Consider the following 22855-nt stretch of genomic DNA (forward strand, 5'->3'; position numbering starts at 1 on the left):
GAGACCATCCCGGACATTCAGTGCGGAAGCCACTGTGCCCTACGCTGCCGGCTTTGCCCAAAGCCTGGAAACGGTGGGAGGCGATCCCTTAGCCACTTTGCCCACCTGATGCGAAGAACCGACGTACTAGAAAAGACCCTGATGGTGGGAAAGATTGAGGGCAGGAGGAGGGGGGGATGGCACCACCGACTCAATGGACATGAGTTTGAGTAAACTCCAGGAGTTGGTGATGGACAGGGAGGCCTGGCGTGCTGCAGTCCAGGGGTCGAAAAGAGTCGGACACGACTGAGCGACTGAACTGAACTGATCCCTTAGCCAAAAGACTCAAAGGCAGCAGACACCGGGGCGCTGGTGGGGAATGGGCAGCCTGCCTCGGGGTGTGTGTGCGTGCGTGTCCCCCACGTTTGGGGTCCTGCCCGCGTGCTCCCCGCGCGGGCCCGTGGCCCGTCTGTTACTGGAGCCTCATCCTCGCGGGCTGCTGTCTGCAGCCCCCCACCCCGTGTTCACCGCCCGGGCTGAGCCACGCCCCCGTGTGAGCGGGCCCCACCCCTTCCGTCTGCCGCTGGCGCTGTGCGGGCCCCAGGCGGCAGCCGCTGAGACCTTGCGCTCTTCCTTCCTGCGGGCAGACTGGCCGCAGGCTGGGAGTCGGTTAAGTCCTAGCAAGGAGCCGTCTCCAGAGGTGACAGAACCCGGTCAGCACAGCCCCGTGTCTCAGGAGGACCCCCTCCTGCCCCGGGGCACCCCCCGCACCTGGGCCCCTTGAGCCCCCTCTCTGGGGGCCCCGCAGCCCCTCCCGGCACGCTGACGCCTCGCTGTCTGCGGAGCAGCTCTGCGCGCCGAGCTCATCAGAGCCTCAGCCTGCAGCGTCGTCTCCCCCGCAGCACCAGCGGGAGCGTTCTCTCTTTCTGGCTCGGTCTGTTCACGGCATGGGGAGCCTTCCACGAGGCGTGCCATCATGTGTAAGGGGCTCTTCGGGACACGGCTTCCAGAAAAATCCAGGCAGGACACTGCCGCCTCGTTGTCTCTTGAGCTTTGGATTATGCTTCTGGTCAAATCCAGCCACATCTCTCTCCCCTGCCAAAAAAAAAAGTATGGCTCTGTAGATTAATTCTAGCTTCTCGATTCTAATTAAGGCTTCCTAGGTGGCTCCAGTGATAAAGAATCGGCCTGCAAAATGTAATCAGTATTATTTTACAGTATTAATGGAATATTTCACATCCCCTTTTTCATAGTGAGTCTGAAATCCAGTATACTTAGATCATGGCTCGGTTTGGATCCATGTTCCAGCTGCTCTGGAGAGGCCACATTTGTTTTGTCAGATGGCTCAGTGGTAGAGGACCCACCTGCCAATGCAGCAGACACAGAAGACGCGGGCTTCATCCCTGGGTCGGGAGCATCCCCAGAGGGGGAAACAGCAACCCACTCCAGCATTCTTGCCTGGGAAATTCCACTGACAGGGGAGCCTGCTGGGCTACAGTCCACCGGGTCACAAAGAGTCAGCTCTGCCTGACCTGAGCACTGCAGATACACACACACACACATACACACACACACACACACACGTCTGCTTAACTACCTGCTCTGCAGTTCTCCTTTGACAAGCCCTGCCAGTCACCTTTGACCCCAGTGGAGGAATTGTTATTAAGTCAGAAGTCTGATCTCCATTACTCATCTTCAAATGAAGTGAAAGTTGCTCAGTCGTGTCCAACTCTTTGCGACCCCGCGGAGTATACAGTCCATGGGATTCTCCAGGCCAGAATACTGGAGTGAGTAGCCGTTCCCTCCTGCAGGGGATCTTCCCAACCCAGGGATGGAACCCAGGTCCCCCACATTGCAGATGGATTCTTTACCAGCTGAGCCACAGGGAGGCCAAGAACGCTGGAGTGGGCAGCCTATCCCTTCCCCAGCTGATCTTCCCCACCCAGGAATCAAACCAGGGTCTCCTTCCTGCATTGCAGGCGGATTCTTTACCCACTGAGCTACCCGGGAAGCCCACTCATCTTCAAAGGCTGACATCATGCCTGGTTGGAATGTTCCCAGAGAGAAACTCTAGATAATGAACAAAACAACAGAATTGGGGGAGGAGGTGGTTGGGAGGAGGCGGAGGTCCACAGCCCACCCCCCACCCCCCCTACCCCACCCCAAGCTGGAATGCCCATAGAGGCACCAGGAAGCGGGCGCCCTTCTCTCAGCCCTCCTGGCGTCCTTGCAAGGAAGCAAAGGCCAGTCCTAGGAAAGGGAAGGATTATCGAATCACCTGCTGCTCAGCTTATGGCCTCTGCTAGCCTAACAGTTGGAACTCAGAGGTTAATTTTAGAAGCTGGAAGGGGGGCTGGGGAAGCCGGGGCAGGGCAGGGCGGAGAGCGAACGAAAGTTTCTCTCATGCTTTCCACTTTTTTTATTTCGGGTTCTGGAAGTGATCACATTTGGACCACAGTGAACGGTGCTGCTTGATTTGATTTGTGTGTGGATGTGAGGGCTGCTTTCTTGATGGATAAAAGTTGAGGGTCATTGTATAATATAAGACAAAGGGCTGATGTCCTTGGCACCTTGTCCCAGGATGTGAGGGTCTCAGACATACGTCTTCTCTCCTAGAAGAGCCAATTAAAAAACACTTTATGTTGGAGTAGAGTTGATCAACAATGTTAGATTCTGGTGTACAGCCAAGTGGTTCAGTTGTACATGCAAATGTATCTATTCTTTTTCAAATTCTTTTCCCATGTAGGTTATTAGAGTATTGAGCGGACTTCCATGTGAAGAGCTAAATATTTAAATGATGTAGCAGAAAAGGATGATGCTGGGCGGGTAGGGGGTGCTTTTTCTTTTTCTTTTTTTTTTTTTTAGTTGATTTAGTGAGAAGCCACAAATCTGAGTTTGAGGTTGATCTTAACTATCCAGTTTCTTACAACGTCTCTTCTCTAGCTGGAGCCCAGGTTTAATTTCAGCAGGTTAGGTAGGCGCCCTGAGTTTATGTGTGTTGATACGCATTGGGGGAAACACAGAGGAAATGGAAGGGAAGGAGAAGATATGCTGAGAAGTGAAGGGCCAGGGGCACTGACCCCGTCTCCAGATCCGGACTCAAAAAGTCATGGCGCGGGGACTTGGGAATGCCTTTCTCAGCCGTGTTAGACCGGCCGGGATTCATCTTTCAGACGCCACAGCCTTGACACGTGGGGGTGGAGACAGAAGGGAGAAAAGGGTGGGAGCAGTTAAGAGTGCGCGCCGGCCGCCGTGGGCAGAGAGGGGCACGTCCGCCCCCCGTCGAGCTGCTGGGCGAGCACTGGGGAGCCGGGCTTGGCTCCTGTGGGAGTGCGCGCCGGGGTCCAAGGGCTCGCCAGGTTCCAGAAACAACTCAGGGAAGGGCTTTTCATGCCGCAGGGCACACCGTCGGTGAGAGTCTCTGTGAAGTGAATACAGTTCATTAACCAGGAAGATGTCTTCGTGGGTGAGTACAGAGTTCGTGAAGTGAAAGTCGCTCAGTTGTATCCGACTCTTTGCGACCCCATAGACTATACAATCCATGGAATTCTCCAGGCCAGAATACTGGAGTGGGTAGCCTTTCCCTTCTCCAGGGGATCTTCCTAACCCAGGGATCGAACCAGGGTCTCCGGCATTGCAGGCGGATTCTTTACCAGCTGAGCCCTCAGAGAAGCAGTTAGGGAGAGCTACAAAAAGCATCATAGACTGAAAGAATTTCCGCTTGTCCTGACCCCATTAAGTCCTGTGCCTTAGAGATAATTAATAAGAGGGCGCTGGTGAGGTGAGGGGGATGGAGGATGAACACGGTGATCTTGGTGACAGTGAGCTTGTAGAATGGGCCCGCCGCTGAGCTAGCAGCTCATGTGCTTTGTCTTGTTCTGTCTACAAAACGATGCTCCTGGTACCTCCTTTATAGGTGAGAAAACGGAGGCACAGAGAGGCTAAGGCACTTGCCCAAAGCCACAGGGCGTGTGGTGGGGCAGGACTTTGGCCAGAGGCCGTGTGGCCCCAAGAGTATAGTCGTCACCACACACGAAGCTTCTTCTCTGGCGCGTAGTGAGACGAGGGCTCGAGCAAGCCCGGTGTCCCGGGGCCGCCTGCTGAGGGCTGCCCTCCTCTCTCTGTCCCCTTCACACCGGGTGAGCCCCTGGGGATCGGAGGCTCCAGCCACTGGGGCAGAGGGCTCCGGGAACAGGCGGGGCTGCGTCTCCTGACGACCGGACGAATGCAGGGCTGTGCCAGGCCAGGGGACGTGTGCCCGGGACTCCGTCCTCCTGCTCCGTCCCCGGGGCTCCCTTGTCTCTGTCGCAGGACTTACGTACTCTGGGTGTTTTCGCCGCAGGAGTGACTCTGACGTGATTGTGCTGTGAGTGCAGTGGCCGCTCTTCCGGCTGAGTGTGTGACCTGGACAATGGCCAGGGGCTTCCAACCCCATCCAGCTTTGTCTCACCCTGTTCTCGTGGGCCGCTCCCGGGCTCCTCTGGGGGTGCTGAGCACATGGGTGATGCTGAGATTGAAGACCGGCATCTATTTTCAGAACAGCCCTGTCTTTATTCAGTTAAACCTCTAAATACTCCAAGAGGTCAATACTGTGTCCCCCCTTCTTACTTAAGGAGCTGGTCAGGGGACACAGACAGTGAAGGACGCCAACGGGACACAGAGGCGGGTCATGTGACACCAGAGTCTGGCTCTCAGCCGCCAGGCTAGAGACCATGTCCCTGCTCAGAACCCTTCAGTGGTTTTCCCAGTTTCCATAGTGAAAGTGAAAGCGTTAGTTGCTCAGTCATGTCTGATTCTTTGCGACCCTGTCCGTGGACTGTAGCTTCTCTATCCATGGGGTTCTCCAGGCAAGATACCAGAGTGGGTAGCCTTTCCCTTCTCCAGGGGATCTTCCCGACCCACGAATGGAACCCGGGTCTTCTGCATTGCAGGTGGATTCTTTACTGCCTGGGCCACCAGGGATGTAGTGTAGATAGATGCATCTCATTCCTGCTAGGATTATATGCTTTGTCAAGATTACTTTTTAATTCTTATGCACATTATGATTTTTATCACTTCCAGGCCTGGGATGTGCCTTTGAATGCTAACAATGGCACTTCCTACAGGAAGGCTTCCCAGATAGCCTTGTTTTGGGTTAGCTGTCTCCATCCTTCATCCCTATAGGCTCGCTGGCCTAGTGCTTGCTATAGTATGTTCTCATTGTCTCTTCAATTCTCTGTCTGTCCCACCTAACTGGGGGACCCTGCGTCCTCTTCATTTAATGTATAGACAGGTACTTGGTAATTTAATCCATTGATTGATACAACCTGTATATGAGACTGTAATAATTTTTACTGATAAGAATTATAACTGTGGTATAGATTTTAAATATTTAAGTTATTTTGGGGGGGTACCATTCTGTCAGATTTGCTTGATGTTCTAGATGAGATCCCTAGTGACTGATACATTAAATACTGACCATTTTGAAGAGATACCACAGAATAATTGAAAAACCCTTTCCCACAATCCCCAAAACAGACAAACCAAAAATAACCTCCACCTGAAGCATCTGTCTTGAGCGCCAGAGTCCTACTGGTTTATACATATGTCTGTCCTCTGGAATTACTGGTATTTTCCCTCCTGTATTTTCTTCCAGAAGTTTTGTGACTTTAGTCCTTACATTTAGATCTATGACACATTCCTAATTAGTTTTCCAACTTGGTATGAGGTTAGGACAAAAGTTCGTTTTTTTCCAAGTGGATCTCTGATTGTTCTGACTCTTCTTTAACCCATTGTGTTGTCTGCATATTTGTCAAAAATCAGTTGACTGCATACACGTGAGTCTATTTCTTGGACTGTCTTTTGTTCTGTTGATCTATAGGTCTGCACTTACACCATGCTGTCTTATAGCTTTATACAAAAAAGTTGTTCCATAACTGGGGTAGATTTAAATTCTGGACACTCTTCTATGATAATTAGTTGCAATATCATATCATAACAGGTTCATGCTTTTAAGATATCTGGTGAGTCCCCTGCCTCAGTTGACCTAAAGTCTGAAATCAGGATGACTGTTAAGTGACAGGTAGAAATCCCTGATCTAGTTCAGCCTACCTTCATAATTAAATATGCGAACATACAGGGGATTCTCGAGCCCCAACTGTGCTGGTTGTAATGACTGCAGGCACTAGTTTCAGCTTTGTCTCCCGTCCCCCCTTTTGTACAACCTAGTAACAGGGACCCTACACAAACCTGGGTGAGACGTGGCAGAAAACACTGGCCGGAGCGGCCCAGGGCGTCTCAGTCTACAGCTTTAGCCCATGTTCCAGAGTAGACCTTTGTCCAACGTGAAAGACCTGACTTATGGTTTAGAGTATTTACAAAAGTCTGCTCTTAGAGACCTGAAATTATAGGAGTAAAAAGTATGTACTGTGTCTTTTGGGAAGCGTTGTTGTTCCACACAAATAATATCGGCTTTAAAATTTTAATATCCAGGGACTTCCTTGGAGGTCCAGTGTTTAAGACTTTGCCTTCTAAGGCAGTGGGTACAGGTTTGACCCCTATTTTGGGAGCTAAGATCCCTCATGTCTGGCAGCCGAAACAACCGAAAACTTTTAAAATAGTCCACATCAAAAAAACAATCTATAAAAAAACTTATCGACTTTAAAAAAAACTTAATATTCAGAGTGGTTTTCATTTTTGAAGGTATGATTTCATAGACTCTTTTTGGTTAGGTCTGTGTCTGAGAAAGCAGTCTGTCCACCCTGCCCTCGGATGAGTCTGGGCCAGGGGCTGGGGACTCTAGGATGCTAGAGATGGAAAGAGTCTTCGAGAACGCCACTCAGAGAAGGAAAAGGAAATTCTGTGAGTTTGCACAGTCCTACCAGAAGAACAGATTAAAACCCAGGTGTGCAAGCCCTCTGTCAGAGTGTTCACACGGGATGCGTGCCTGGCCCCATAGACACGTGGAGGAGTACTGATGATGCTAGAAGAATATTAGCGTGCGCCAACAGAAACTGCTGCTTGGGAGGTCAGAAAAGACCGACTCCCAGGGGTTGCTCCTGGTCCCCCTGTTGTGTGAATACTCAGATCTGCGTGAGGCCACTGTGCGTTACACACAGCACGGGCAGTGTCTGATGGTCCATGACAAAAAGTTTGGCTCAGGAGTAATGCAGGGCTGAGTGACAAGAGAGCTCCCAGGACGTCTGCTTAGAGGAGGCTCCAGGGCAGGAGGGAGGCGGGCCAGGTGCTTCTGAGACGGAGCCCGCCTTCGAGGGCCCTGCACTCCCCGCGGAGACGGGTGTGAGGATGCCCAGGAGATGTGAGCGCTGAGGTGCCGAGGAGCTTGTAAAATCAGCTCTGCTGTTCTTTTGGCTGTTTGTTTTTTTTCTTTCCCTTCCTGGATTAAGGACTCTTAAAAGACATTCCCAGTTCTGACCATGGCCAGAGAAGCATGAGGAAAATGCTTTTGTTTGATCAAGATGGCGTCAGGTTCTTGAGATCAAAAGGGTCTGCCTGGAGATAAAACGTTATATGTAATAAATGCAGGAAAATAATATTTGAAGCCCACTTTTAAAAACTCATCTTTTTTTTTTTTTTCTAACTAAGGCATCAATAATAAGCTACTGGTTTGACTTGACTAACTCAATCTCTCTCTTGAGGTGTGGTATCTTTCTGTCTTTCTGTCTGGCTCTCTTGGCATTCTTTTTGTATCTGTCACGCCCGTGTGTGTGTGTGTGTGTGTGTGTGTGTGTGTGTGTGTGTGTGTGTTTCTCTGTCTGTCTGTCTGTCTGTCTCCTTGCCCTCTGTACCTGTGAGTATCTCCTCTCTCTCCCTGTCTCCCTCTCTCTCTGTCTTTCTCTGGTGTAGCCATAATTTCTGACTCAGAACAGAAGTCTTCACAGCGGGATTCATGTGTGGTGTCTCTTTGCTTTTCCAGTTCCTCCAGGAGTGATACAGAACGGAACGCGGGTTCTGAGCCGAGGCCTGTTCCCCGGGGTCCGGCCGTTGCCAGTCACGCCCATTGGGATGGCAGCTGTGAGGTAAGGGGCCCTGCGGGGCGAAGCCCCCCTGAGCAGCGGGACGGGCGCTCTGTGCCCACGGGCCACCTGGGGGCTGGGGAAGCCCAGCCTCTGCGTGGTCAGGGCGGAAGTAGCTTGGGTGTCTGAAAAAATTAAAGGAACTCCCGAGGACTCCAATCTAGGTGCTAGCTTCTCCTTCCCAGGCCGTCAGATTACCCTGGTCTTCTTGCAGATGAGATGAGGCAAAATGGCAGTGAAGTTGCTCTATTCTGAGAAGGTGGGGTAAAGTCAGCAGAAGGAAATGCTGGGCAAGGTGGTTATTAGATTCTGGGCTAACTGATCGACCTCTAGACCCAGCCCTCTCACTTCCCAGTCCTTTCACTTTGGGTGCATGTCTGACCTCTGTGGGTTACTTCCCTCATCCCTGAAGCTCCTCTGCCTCCTGGGAAGGCTTACAATGAAACATGCAAAACAATCAGGTATGAAAAGCACTTCCGTAAGCGGTCTGTAAATACCAGGTGGCATTAGCTTCCCCCCCCACTTCCGAGAATCATCTCAGCTGCCATACCTCATGGACTCTTGGGAAGTCTCTTTCCTCCACCTTCTCAGCTCTCCTGCCAGCCCCAGGGGAGGGCTGGTCGCTCGCCCGGGAGGGAGCCTCCCTCCTGTCCTTGCTGCCTCTCTGCCCACCCCTGCCCTCCCATCAGCCATCTCCAGGCTGGCTTTCTAACACGTGCCTCTCTGGCTGTTTGCAGAAGCATCCCCGTCGACTCCCACCGTCTGACCCTGACACCCCGCCGATTCCCCTCCCCCCCTCCTCCAGCCAGATTTGTTCTCCCCATGATCCAATGTTGGCCCATCTTATCCTACAGTTTCCTCTGTGTAGACTTCCTCCGCCTCCATGTAAAAAGCAGCACATCCTTCTCGGCCCATCACAAGAATGACCCCTTCACCAGGCCTTTCTGAGCAGGCCTCTGAGTCCGCATCAGATTAGTTTCTCCCCTTGCTTTGGGCGTGGCCCTCTGGTGAGTGGTGCTGTGTGTGTCCCCTCTGTCCTCTGTGGTTGGCTTGCTGAGGACAAGGGCTGGCTCTCACTTGCTTGGCGGAGGCCTCATCACACGTTCAGTGTTGGGCCCCGATTGCTTGTTCAGAAGAGACCTGCCGTGCTGGCTGCGTCCCTTCACGACACTGGATCCCAGCTTCTTTCCAGCACTTCTGGACCAAGTTCACACCTAAATGCCATCTCGCTTTCCTATTATTTCATGTGCTAAAGGAAACCATCCCCAGAAGTGTGTTGATGGGGACTTGAGGGGACTGCAGGCTCAGGCTCTGTGATGGGAATCGACCACGTGGAGATTCTCCGCTCACTCCTGGTTTCGTTTGTATTTTATCTTTTGGCTGCATGTGCAGGATCTTAGTTCTCTGACCAGGGATCCAACACACTTCCCCTGCGTTGGAAGCGCAGAGTCTTAACACCTGGACCGCCAGGGAAATCCCTCACTTGTGTCTTTTAACCCTCCCAGCAAACCAACTGCTTTTGCCAGAGTTGTTTTCAGACAGTAAGTCATGTTCGACTCTTTGCGAACCCATGAATCGCAGCACGCCAGGCCTCCCTGTCCATCACCAACTCCCAGAGTTTACTCAAACTCGTGTCCATCGAGTCGGTGATGCCATTCATCTCATCATCTGTAGTCCCCTTCTCTTCCCACCTTCAATCTTTCCCAGCATCAGGGTCTTTTCCAATGAGTCAGCTCTTTGCATCAGGTGGCCAAGGTATTGGAGCTTCAGCTTCAGTCCTTCCAATGAATAAGTAAGTAAGTAAGTGTTAGTCGCTCAGTCATGCCCGACTCTTTGTGACCCCATGGACTACAGCCCACCAGGCTCCTCTGTCCATGAGATTCTTCAGGCAAGGATACTGGAGTGGGTTGCCATTTCCTTCTCCTGGGGATCTTCCCAACCCAGGGATCGAACCCAGGTCTCCTGCATTGCAGACAGATTCTTTACTGACTGAGCTACAAGGGAAGCCATGAATAGTCAAGATTGATTTCCTTTAGGCTGGACTGATTCAATTTCCTTGCAGTCCTACCTTCAGGGCAGATGCTGGTATTTGGAACCTACTAAGGAGGAAAGTTGGTAGGAATTAGAATAGTAATTGTATGATAAAGCCAGTTATCACTTCTGCTAACCAGACATGGTGATACTTTCCAACAATGTGGAAAGGTTCTTTTTCTTGTGCTTCTCCCATATCTTTCCTAGATATCTTGAGATCAGTAATTTATGACCTTCAGTTCATGAATGGTAAGCCTCTTCCTTCGAGCCAAAATAGCTATGCCTTGGCCTCACATTACGAGAGAGACATTCTGTGTCTTTTGTTCTTTCTTAAAATCACTTCTGCCTAACCTCCTCATTTACCTTTCTGGTTAGGAAGACGACAGACTCTCCTCACATGCAGTAAAGATCTCCTTTCATGTGCAGATACTGAGCGTAGACTTCCGGTTTATTGTCCTCAGCATCTTTTCAGTGCCTTTTAAGCAAACGGAGCTCTCCCTGCCCCTGGGAGAAGGGAAGGGCCAGGCAGAGGGAACGGAGGCCTGAGACTGCCCTGGCTTTCAGCAGGAGCTGCCTCCTAATTTTATTACCCTCACGGCATATATGATTGCTGACTTTTAGAGATTAGTACCCTCTAGAGGTATTATTTAAAATACTGATTTTTTTTTAAGCCTGTTACATTTTGGTTAGAAGGCTGCACAGCACTGTTGCTGATGATGTAGTTCAGCTGCTCTGCCGTGTCCGACTCTGTGACTGTGATCCCGTGGACTGCAGCACGCCAGGCCTCCCTTTCCCTCACCATCTCCCGGAATTCGTTCACGTTCATGTCCACCGAATTGGTGATGTTATCCATAGCACTATAGCAAGACAGTGATATCTCATTTCTGGTCAAAGAGTTGCTACTCATCCATTCCAGCCAACACCTTGCTTGGGCCCCTTCCACAGTAAAAGACCAAAAGCAGTTTCCGCGGCTAGACGTGTGTGTCCGTCAGGTCCAACTGGGAGAGGCAGAAGCCACGCTAGGGACTCGAACAGGGAGACTTCAAAATAAAGAACCGTTAGCCAGGTAGAAAGTTATTAACCAGGCGACTGGAAGAGAACTCGGGGTGTTAGGGAGGGAACAACTGCAGGAAGCGGCCACATCCCCTCGGGTGAGGTTTGAATGATTGCCCCTCGAGGCTGGGTCTCAGAGCTCCCAGGAGCAGCCGGGGCTGGGATCCAGGCCTCCTAGGAGGAGCCAGGCGGGCGCGGACAGGTGGCCGGCCTGGGGCTGTAGCTCTGCATGCCCGTCCTCTCCAGAAGCACGCAGACCCGAGCAGCAAGCTTCCCCAGCGTCACCGGAGGTCCGAGCAGAATCCTCTCGGTAAAATGAACAGCCGCCGTGTGTTAGCCATTATCCCAATACCAGCTCTGCACTTTCCGCCTCGGTTTTAAGAGACTTCAGGGAGAGGAAGGTCGCAGGCTCCAGAAGGTCAGGGACCCTCGCTTATAGTACCTTTTCCTTCCTTATGGCCCAAGTGCCTGGCAAATAGGTGGTACGACACCTTCAGGAAAAGTGAACATAAACATTACCATGTGGGTATTTGAGGGAGACTGTAAAACCCATGAAGACGTGTTTAGGGGGAGGGAAAATCCTGTTTTGCGCTTTCACCTTCATTGTAATTGAAATTTCCTTTTTTTTTTTAATTTGGCCTTGTGTCAGTTGAACCTAGATTCAGCTGAGGTTAAAGGGAAAACAGCCCAGCAGAGACCAGAACAGCAGCAGATGACATCTGCCAGACCACGTGGTGGTGACCAGGGGTCCCTGGGGGCTCCTGCGTTTGTGGGGGTGGCTGCCCCATCCGCTCAGCGGGGGCTGGCAGGAGGGCCAGAGGTCATCAGAGCCCCCTGAAGGCCTGTTTCCTACCCTGCTGTGTGTGACAGGTTCTCTGTGTGAGCCTAAGTAACTTCTCCTTAAGTAAAAATATTTGTCTTTCGGGGATTTGTTGGGGTTTTTTTTCCCCTCCGCTGAGTGCCAAAGGCCATGTTTGTTTGTCTTAACTCTGAAACTGTTATTGACACAGATGAAGTGTTACTTTTATTAGCTGATCACTACATAGCCTGTATTTGCTGGGCTCCTTTGCGTGTAATTATGATGTGAAATCTCCTTGTAAGAGTATCTGTCAATAGTGTAATTGACTTTGCTGTGTTGACTTTTTACTCAATAACCTCAGGGATCGGCCCATCCTTAGACATTGGAAACCCGCTTATTTTTTAGATTTGCCTAGGCGGGGAGTCCTGAAGACACTTTATCCTCAAAATAACTGCTCCCACTTCTCTAAGTTTTATGCGTCTGTCTTCTGCTGCCTCTCCAGTGAAATTCCTTGCAGGGAATACATTTGAATGGAACAGTTCTAGCCCTAGAAGAACTGTTTCTGGATCTCTTGGGAAAACACAGCATAAGATTTCTTCCATTCATGGAACTAGGGGCTGCTTCTCAACTACAAGCCGCAGCAGCTCTCCTGGGTCTGAGCCGCCGTGTTTTTGAGGCTTGAGGCTCTTTGACCCTCAGCGACCTCTCAGGTGGCAAAGAACAGCTACCAACGTCAAGGCTTGCCGGAGGATCGAGAGAGAGCTGGTGGGCGCGCCGTCCTCCACGTCAGACTGTGTGCTCACTCACGTCCAGCTCTGTACAGCCCCATGGACTGAAGTCCACCAGGCTCCTCCGTCCTGGAATTTTCCAGGCAAAAATTCTGGAGTGGGTAGCCCTCTCCCCCTCCAGGGGATCTTCCCAACCCAGGACTTGAACCCACATCTCCTGCATCTCCTGCGTTGCAGGCGGGTTCTTCACTACTGAGCTGTCGGGGAAGCCTTTCGTAGGTCAGGAGAGCTCAGAAATTGCACACACGAACTTGGGAGCCAGGTTTCCTGTGCCCATAGCCTGTGACTGGGACCCTGGGCCAGGCTTCCCACAAGAAAACCAGCCCCCACCTTCTGAGTTACTAGGACTAATACACAGTTACGGACCTGGCATGTAGTAAACCATACAGGTGTTCAGTAAATACATGATAAACACACACACTTGTTCATAAATGGGAAAGGACTGTTCTCCAAAGATACACAAACAGTACATGGAATAAGCAATAAGCACATAGAAAAATGCTCAACGTCACTAATCATTAGGGAAATGCAGATCAAGACTACAGTGAGGTCGTACTTCACCCTCATTAGGATGGCACCATCAAGAAAACAGAAGATAGTACATGTTGACGAGGTTATGGAAAAGTTGGAACCCTGAGCACTGTGGGTGGGAGTGTAAGGTGGTGCAGCCACTGTGGAAAACAGCGTGGCAGGTCCCTTGGACTGCAAGGAGATCCAACCAGTCCATCCTAAAGGACGTCAGTCCTGGGTGTTCTTTGGAAGGACTGATGTTGAAGCTGAAACTCCAGTACTTTGGCCACCTGATGTGAAGAGCTGACTCATTGGAAAAGACCCTGATGCTGGGAGGGATTGAGGGCAGGAGGAGAAGGGGACGACAGAGGATGAGATGGCTGGATGGCATCACCAACTCGATGGACATGAGTCTGAGTGGACTCTGGGAGTTGGTGATGGACAGGGAGGCCTGGCGTGCTGCGATTCATGGGGTCACAAAGAGTCAGACACGACTGAGCGTCTGAACTGAACTGGAGACCTGTAAGCAACCTGAGCGTCCATCAGTAGATGAACAAACAAGCAAAATGGGGTGTGTATACACATGATAGAATATTCAGCCTTTAGGCAGAAGGAAGCTCTGATCCATGCTACAATGTGGATGTACCTTGAGGACATTTATGTTAAGTGAAATAAGCTACTCATAAAAAGACAAATACTGTATGACTTCACTTAAATGAGGTACCTAGAATAGTCCTCTCTATAGAGACAGAGCATAGAATGGTGGTTGCCACTGTCTGTGTGGAGAGGGGATGGGGTCATTGTTTACTGGGGACGAGTCACAATTTTACAGGATGAAGGGTTATAGAGATGGATGGTGGGGCGCCTGCACAACGTTATGAGCATATTTAATACCACTGAGCTGTGTGCTTAACACAGGTTGAGATGGTAAGTTTTTTTATGTTTGTGTATTTTATTACAATTGTTTAAAGCTAAAAAAATGAAATATGTCGTGTGGAGAGCATGATTCATCCACCTGCTCCCCACGTACCTTCCCAGATCCCCTCCCTGAATACCTGAAGCTCAGGCCCAAACCCCAGAAAAGGCACAGATTGAGTTCCCGGGCCACCTTCAGGACAGTGCACACTCGTGGCAAAGCCCGGGTTTTAAGGGGTCATGACAGTAATCTTAAAGCACGTGTTAGCCACTCAGTCCTGTCGGACTCTTTGTGACCCCACCAGGCTCCTCTGTCCATGGGATTTTCCAGGCAAGAATACTGGAGTGGGTAGCCATTCCCTTCTCCAGGGGATATTCCTGACCCACAGATTGAACGTGGGTCTCCCATATTGCAGGCAAATTCTTTACCGTCTGAGCCACCAGAGACGTGACAGTCTAAACCGTAGTATGTTATAGAATTACAAGAAAGTTTCATTTGATCACCACCTAAGGCTGCTTAATATTTTTTGAGCTTTAAGGATCTCAAGTGAAAATGCAGTTCCCCTGGAACAGGAAGCAAGTCAGGAATTAATGGTTCTATTGTCATACGAAGCATTAATACTTGAGGTCCTGTCAAAATAAAGTCAGCAGGAAAATGCATGTGTCAGCTTCAGGTCTGCTCCTGGTCATTGTCTTTCTCTTTCCCTTGGAGAGAACATGTTTGTCACAGGAGTTCAGGAAGCCTGCACCCTTCAGTTTGAAGATAGGGTGGGGCCCGATGATATCACTGGAAGGAAAGTTTGCCACTGATCTGTTTTTTGTTTTAATTTAAAAACCAAGTGCCTGTCAGCGTTCATCTTTTGAAACCATGGTCTTTGACAGCAGTTCTAGAACTCAGTATTAGGTTATGCTTGGTGGTGGGGAGGAGAGGAGGAAACAGTAAAGGGAAAAGGGAAAACAACGCCTGGGGTTGAAGATGCACGTGAGTGCCCTCTGGGCCACCAGCTCAGCTCTTGTCTCGGCTTCTGGCTCTTCTGGTCCAGAAATCGAAACAGTGACCAGCAAATTCACCGTGTGATGTTTGATCCACGTTCTGCAGTTGCTCCTCGTATTTCAAACCAGTGGCATTGGTTAAGGCCTTTGAAAGTCCTGGCAGCTTTTCCTACTGTATGTGAAAAGTCCTCTGCACTCCTGATGATGCTGGACTGTGCCAAATGCAAAATGATTCATGGAGGAGAGTTTTAGGGCCATTCCTGTCGTGTTCTGTGATCACACAGAACAGTATATGATCACGTAATGCAGATAAGGAGTCACAGTTGTCTCAGTCTTTTAAGGGGACCCCTTGCAGCTCACGGGAGGGAACGTGCCCCTTCCTGCCCCCAATGTGGAGATGGCCACTGAGGCAGAGCCCCTGGCATTGCTGAACCCGCGCGCTCCCCAGGGAGGGCTACGCAGCAGGAGCGGGTGTCAGAGGCCCCCGCAGCTGCTAAAGATAACAGTAATCCCAGATTCTGCGTGCGCTGTTCCTAGGCTTTTAGCAGTATTTTTCATATCCATAAGGAATATATTTAATTTTGCTTGATTTGAATTTTATCTATTAATATCTGGAATGATACTTTATGTCTTCTTTTCTGACTTACTCCTTACCCTCTTTATTCATGACAAAGTTTGTTTGGTTTGCTTCATGCAGTTGTAACTGATGGTGTTTTCATGCCTATATAATATTCCACTGTGTGGAAGGCCACAGGTTTTTTTTTTTTTTAAGGTATTTGAATTGTTTATAGTTACTTTTACAAAGTTGCCATGGGAATTCCTGTCCATGCCTACAGTTTCATCTAAGTGCATGTTTCACTGTGGGAATTGTTGGTTTATACGGGGTTATATGCTCAACTTTACCAGATGATGACAGATTGTTTTCTGAACTGCTCGTATCCATGTGCATGCCTCCCAGCAGAGGATGCTACTTCCCATTCCTCGGCATCTTCACAGATATGTGGAGTTGTCACCCTGTGCAATTTCAACCAGTCTAGTGGATATGTAACAGTATCCTGCAGCATTTTAATTTCCATTTCCCTTATTACTAAGGAGGTAGGTTGCACAGTTCTCCATTTATTTAACTGGCTGCTTGAACACGCTCTTTGATGGATTGCCTGCTCAACAGTTTATTCATTTTTCTATCAGGTTGTTTTCTTTTCTTCTTATCTTTGTAGGACTTCTTTGTATATTCTGGATAATAACCCTTTATTGACTATCTTGTTGTTGTTGAGTCACTCTTTGTGACCCCATGGACTGCAGCCTGCCAGGCTTCCGTGTCCTTCACCATCTCCCAGAGTTTGTTCAAACTCATGTCCATCAAGTCAGTCATGCCATCCAACCATCTCATCCTCTGTCGTCCCCTTCTCCTCCTGCCTTCAGTCTTTCCCAGCATCGGGGTCTTTTCCAGTGAGTCGGCTCTTCGCATCAGGTGGTCAAAGTATTGGAGTTTCAGCTTCAGCATCAGTCCTTCCAATGAATATTCAAGACTGATTTCCATTAGGATGAACTGGTTGGATCTCCTTGCAGTCCAAGGACTCTCAAGAGTCTTCTCCAGCGCTAAAATTTGAAAGTACTACAACACATCAATTCTTCAGCACTTAGCCTTTTTTTTGGTCCAACTCTCACATCTGTACATGGCTTTTTCCAGTGGCTATACAAACCTTTGTTAGCAAAGTGATGTCTCTCCTTTTTAATATGCTGTTATTGGCTGTATGTGTTGCTAATAACTTTTATAAGTTTGTGGATGGTCATTTCACTGTCCATAGTAATATCTTCTGATGAACAGAAGCTCTTAATCTTCATGCTTAGTAATCACTTTGTAATCAAATCTAGTGTCTTTAAATAAAAAGTCCCTACTCTAAGATTATATGGCCTTCTGTAGTTTTTTTCTAAAAGATGTTAAAAAATTTTTCCTATATCATTTCAATACTATAATCCATCTGGAGTTAATTGTTTATATATTAATTTTTTCCAGCAACCTTGCTAAATAAACTGACTTAGTAAATTTACTAATCTATCTGTAGATTCTTCTGTGTATAACATCAGATAAATAATGGTGGGGATTTTTCTTATATTCTGTCCTATTATATCCTATTCTTATATCCTGTCCTATTTTTTCCTGTCCTGTTACAGTTAGAACCTCTGAGGAAAAGTAATGACAGCAGACACCTTTATATTGTTTCATCCTTTCTTACCTCTGTTATTTGGCTGCGTCCGATCATGGTTGAGGCACACAGGCTCTCTAGGTGTGGCTCCAGAGGGTGCAGGCTCAGTAATTGCCTTGCAGGGGCTCAGTTGCTGCACGGCACGTGGCATCCAAGTTCTGACCAAGGAAAGAGCCCACATCTCCCGCGTTGGAGGAGAGACTCTTAACTCCTGGACTGCCACCAAAGCCCCTGTATTGTTTCTTATTTTAAAGAGTGCTGTGTTCTTGAAGAACGATTGATGGACTGTTTGTTATAGGTTTTTTAGGAAATATACTTTATCGTTACAAAAATATTCCTTCTATATTTGGCTTGTAATCGTAGTTTATCGTAAATGGTTGAATTTCCTCAAAGAAATGTTTATATCACTTAGCAGAACCTTAAATTTTTTCTCATTGTTTTACTGTGGTGAATTACATGATAAATTCCTAATTTTAAATAAAACCTACATTTCTAATATACTGGTGATATATTTTTTACATATCGCTAGCGTTGGTACACTAGCATCTTATATGTGAATTTTTGCATATTTGTCCATATTCATGTTTCTCTCAGTTCAGTTCAGTTCAGTCACTCAGTCGTGTCCGACTCTTTGCAACCCCATGAACCGCAGCACGCCAGGGCCCCCTGTCCATCACCAACTCCCGGAGTTTACTCAAACTCATGCCCATCAAATCAGTGATGCCATCCAGCCATCTCATCCTCTGACGTCCCCTTCTCCTCCTGCCCCCAATCCCTCCCAGCATCAGGGTCTTTTCCAATGAGTCAACTCTTTGCACGAGGTGGCCAAAGTACTGGAGTTTCAGCTTCAGCATCAGTCCTTCCAGGGAACACCCAGGACTGATCTCCTTTAGGATGGACTGGTTGGATCTCCTTGCAGTCCAAGGGACTCTCAAGAGTCTTCTCCAACACCACAGTTCAAAAGTATCAATTCTTCAGCACTCAGCTTTCTTCTCAGTCCAACTCTCACATCCATACATGACCACTGGAGAAACCATAGCCTTGACCAGACAGACCTTTGTTGGCAAAGTAATGTCTCTGCTTTTTAATATGCTGTCTAGGTTGGTCATAACTTTCCTTCCAAGGAGTAAACATCTTTTAATTTCATGGCTACAATCACCATCTGCAGTGATTTTGGAGCCCAAAAAAATGAAGTCTGACACTGTTTCCACTGTTTCCCCATCTATTTCCCATGAGGTGATGGGACTGGATGCCATGATCTTAGTTTTCTGAATGTTGAGCTTTAAGCCAGGTTTTTCACTCTCCTCTTTCACTTTCATCAAGAGGCTCTTTAGTTCCTCTTCACTTTCTGCCATAAGGGTGCTGTCATCTGCATATCTGAGGTTATTGATATTTCTCCCGGCAATCTTGATTCCAGCTTGTGCTTCCTCCAGCCCAGCGTTTCTCATGATGTACTCTGCATGTAAGTTAAATAAGCAGGGTGACAATATACAGCCTTGACGTACTCCTTTCCCTATTTGGAACCAGCCTGTTGTTCCATGTGCAGTTCTAACTGCTGCTTCCTGACCTGCATACAGGTTTCTCAGGAGGCAGGTCAGGTGGCCTGGTGTTCCTGCCTCTCTCAGAGTTCCCCACGGGTTACTGTGGGCACACGGTCAGGGGCTTTGACACAGTCAGTGAAGCAGAAGCAGACGTTCTCTGGGGCCCCCTTGAAACTCTCTCATGTTTCTCCAGTGCCATCTTTATCTAGTTTTAGTGTCAGGGTTACATCATTCTCACATGACGCATTAAAGAGTATTCAGTCTTAGATTCCCTGAGTTTGGGTAAGATTGAAATTATCTGTTGCTTAATGTTTGGTGGAACTCACTTGCAAAACCACTGCAGAGCTGGTGTTTTATTTGTGGGATGATTTTTTAACTATTGAGTGAATTTCTTTAATTCTTATAGTATAACTTATTTTTCATTTCTTTTTAAATTCATTTTGGTGTCTGTAGGGATTTGTCCATATCACCTGCTTTCAAAAATGTGGCATAAAATTACTTATAATATATCTGTCATCTTTTCAATGTCTTCTGTAGTTGTATCCCTTTTATTTCTTATTTCATTTTATTACCTCTCTTTTTGCTTAACCTTAACACACATAGTGTTTTTTCTCTAGAAGAATCAACTTTGGAGCTTTTTAAAATAATTATAATTACCTCTATTTTGTATCTCTTCTCTATATCATTGATTTCTACTAGTTTCTTTATAGTTTCCTCTCTTTCTTTGGGTTTATTCTTTTTTGTTGTGATAGTGAATTCTGAATTGGATACTTTTATTTTAAACTTTTATTCTTTTATGTAAAAGTTTAGGTTATACTTTCATTGGAACTGCTGCTTAGTTGTATCCATAAATTTTGGTGCCTTTTATTTTCATTATTGTTACAAGTTAAAAGTATTTACTAGTTTTCATCTTGCTTTCTTCTTTCACCCATAGGTGTTTTTAGAATTGTGTTTTTAGATTTTCAAACCTATGAGGAGGTGGTTTTTGGTTATTTTTGTTTTTAGTTACCTCTTCATCATTAATTATTAATTACAATGCATTGTGGTCAGAAAATTCATCTATAAGATACTGCTATTTGAGGTTTGTGGAGACTTGCTATGTGGTCTAGTAGTGTATACCATTTTTTATTATAAATATTTTGTGTGTGCTTCAAAGTAATATACCTTGTCTGTTATGAGCACATGTTCAGTATATGTCCACTAGTTCAAATCTACATATGAACCGTGTCTGGGGGAGAAGGGGGAGAGATGTGGGTTTGACCATTTCTTCCTGTAGCTCTTCCAATTTGGGTGTATTTTGAAGCAACCTTATTGGAGGTCTCCACGTTTAGAACAGTTATATATTCCCGGTGAATTGAACCTTCCTGAATATTCAGTGACTCTTTATCTTCAGTAATGATCTTTTGCCTTAAAAATCTATCCTGTCTGGTTTAATTTTGCTACATCAACATGGCACAGTGTTTTTCCTCCTTTTACTTTTAACCTTTCTTAGTCCTTAACGTTTTAGGTTCATGTCTTATAAATGGCACATGACTTTAAGTCAGTGTTAATGATCTTCACCTTTTAGTGGAGATACTAGCCTGTTTTAAACGACGCGTGTGGGTTTGTTTCTGCCCTCTCAGTCTGCGTTTTTGCGCCGTGTGCCCCCCCAGCCTCCCTCCTCCCAGTGTTTTGTTCTTCCCGCTGTGCCTGTCTTTGGCCGTGCTGTATGTTCTGGCTGAGGGCTTCCCCCGGGCGTCGTGAGCGTGGCTCTCGCTGTGCGCACGGGCTGCTCGCTGCTGAGTCTCCTGCTGCGGATCGTGGGCTCTCCACAGGCTCACTATCTGCAGCCCACGGGCTTCACTGCTCCAGGTCACGTGGGGTCTTCTGGACCAGGGATCGAACCCGTGTCTCCTGCGTTGGTGGGCAGATGCTTTACCACTGAGCTCCAGGGAAGCCCACCAACATTGTTTTAAATTGACCACAATTCTCCTACTTGTCATTCCTCCCCCCCCCCCCCTTCTAATGGTTAATAAGTTATATAGGTCTTTCTGTTCTTTCAGTGTTGATCCTAGAATTTTTAGCATGACTATTTTAAAAGGTACAGAGTTAATCAGTATCGTTAACCTCCTGCTCAATACAAGACCTCTGGAATGCTTTAATTTCTGTTCTCTCCACCTCCCAAATCATATGCTACATTTGTCTAGGACTTGAGCTCTATTTCATATTTCCGTTTCTTTACATCAGTTATTATCATTGGCCCTCCATATCCATAGGTTCTACATCCATGGATTCAATCAACTGCTGATAGAAAATATAAGGAAATAAAAAGAATTCCAGAAAGTTCCAAAAATCAAAACTTATTTTCCCTGTGCACTAGCAGTTGTTTGCCGAGTGTTTTTCCGTACACTGTATTAGGCATTATAGTAATCCTGAGATGCTCTAACGTGCATGGGAGGACAGGCGTAGGTTATAAGCAAATACTGCACCATTTTGTCAAGGGGACTTGAGCGTTCACAGATTTTGATGTCTGGGGACCTGGAACCAAAACCCCCAGAGACACCAGGGGACAGCTTGGTGTCCCCACGGGTCACTACTTGATTACAGTTCCTTTGCTTAGCAAGACCTTTTCGCCCTTGGCTTTCATTTAACTTCTATTTTATGCCCGTACATAGTTGATTTACAGCCTCGTGTTAGTTCCGGGTGTACGGCAGAATGACTGCGTTACCCAGTGCATGTATCCCTTCTTTTTCAGACTCTTTGCCCACATAGATTATTACTAACACAGAGGCCTGAGTGGAGTCCCCTGTGCCACACAGCAGGTCCTTGCTGAGTCTCTATCTTATATATAGTCGTGTGTGGATGTGTTCATCCCAGCCTTCCCCCTTGGCTAGCCACAAGTTTTCTCTTTTTTTTTTTTTTTTTTGCCTGAAAAATACTCCTAAGTTCCTATCATTGAGTATCTGCTTTTAATCAAAGTCTTGACTTTTGGTCTGAAAATATTTTTATTTTGCCTTCTTCCTGGTTGTTGTTCGGTTGCTAAGTCATGTCCGACTCTGCATCCCCACGGACTGAATGAAGCACGCAGGGTTTCCCTGTCCTTCACTGTCTCCCGGGGTTTGCTCAAGCTCATGTCCATTGAGTTGGCGATGCTGTCTAACCACCTCATCCCCTGCCGCCCTCTTCTCCTTCTGCCTTCAGCCTCTGCCCGGGCCTTCATTCTCAGACGATAGCACTGTATTAGACAGTTACTTTTTCTCTCTTGTTTCGAGATTACTGCTCTACCTCATCTGAGCCACAGGTTTTATCTAACTCCTCCTCCTCAGGTGATGTGTTTCCTTTCTCGTACTTCTAAAGCTCTATTTGTGTGTGTGTGTGTGATGTCTGGGATGGCTTAATGTATCTAGGTGTGCATTTCTTTGTATCCTCCATGGGACTTGTTGGCTTTCTGAATCTGAAGATTGGTAACTTTCATCAAAGCTAGAAAATTCTCAGCCATTTTCTACTCTGAGATTGGTTCTTCCCCATATTTCCTTTCACTCTGGAACTCCAGTTACATTTATATTGGATGATCTTATTATATTCTGTGTTGCCCAGTCTCTTTTCCATGTTTTCCATCTCTTTATCTCTCTCTGCTGCATTTTCTATAATATCTTTAGATCCATCTTTCAACTAATTTTTTTGTTTGTTTGTTTTCCACAACTCAATTGCATTGAGTTTTTTAATTTCAGGAATTATATTTTTTAGCTCTGGAAGTTCTGTTTGAGGCATCCCCAAATCAGCCAAATCTGCTTGGTTTTAGTAATCCAGTGTTTCTAATATTTGCCAATTCCCTCTTTTATTTTATTTATTTTGGGGGGGTACATTACATTCTTTGGCTGATTATTGCAGTATTTTCAGACTTTACAGTTCAGATGCTATAGGGTGTTGTTTTTTTTTTTTTTTTTTTCTGTTTTCTCTTATAGTGGCTTATTTCTTTTGTGTTTAATGATTTTTTTTTAAAATTGTGAACCTGTGTTCTTTAAAATCTTATCTGTGAGGGTTC

General features: G+C 47.3%; 1 protein-coding gene across 12 annotated transcripts in view; it reads left to right on the plus strand.

The window, feature by feature from the left end:
• The window catches only part of FOXN3 (forkhead box N3), a 432012-nt gene that overhangs the window by 398037 nt on the left and 11120 nt on the right, over positions 1-22855 (plus strand). For all 12 annotated transcript variants that reach the window (XM_061156461.1, XM_061156457.1, XM_061156468.1 and 9 more), the window contains one exon: positions 7895-7997. In XM_061156461.1, coding sequence (XP_061012444.1) covers positions 7895-7997 — 103 coding nt within the window. The remainder of the gene's footprint in view (positions 1-7894; positions 7998-22855) is intronic.

Source organism: Dama dama, chromosome 12 (genome assembly GCF_033118175.1).
Source record: "Dama dama isolate Ldn47 chromosome 12, ASM3311817v1, whole genome shotgun sequence".
NCBI lineage: Eukaryota > Metazoa > Chordata > Mammalia > Artiodactyla > Cervidae > Dama > Dama dama.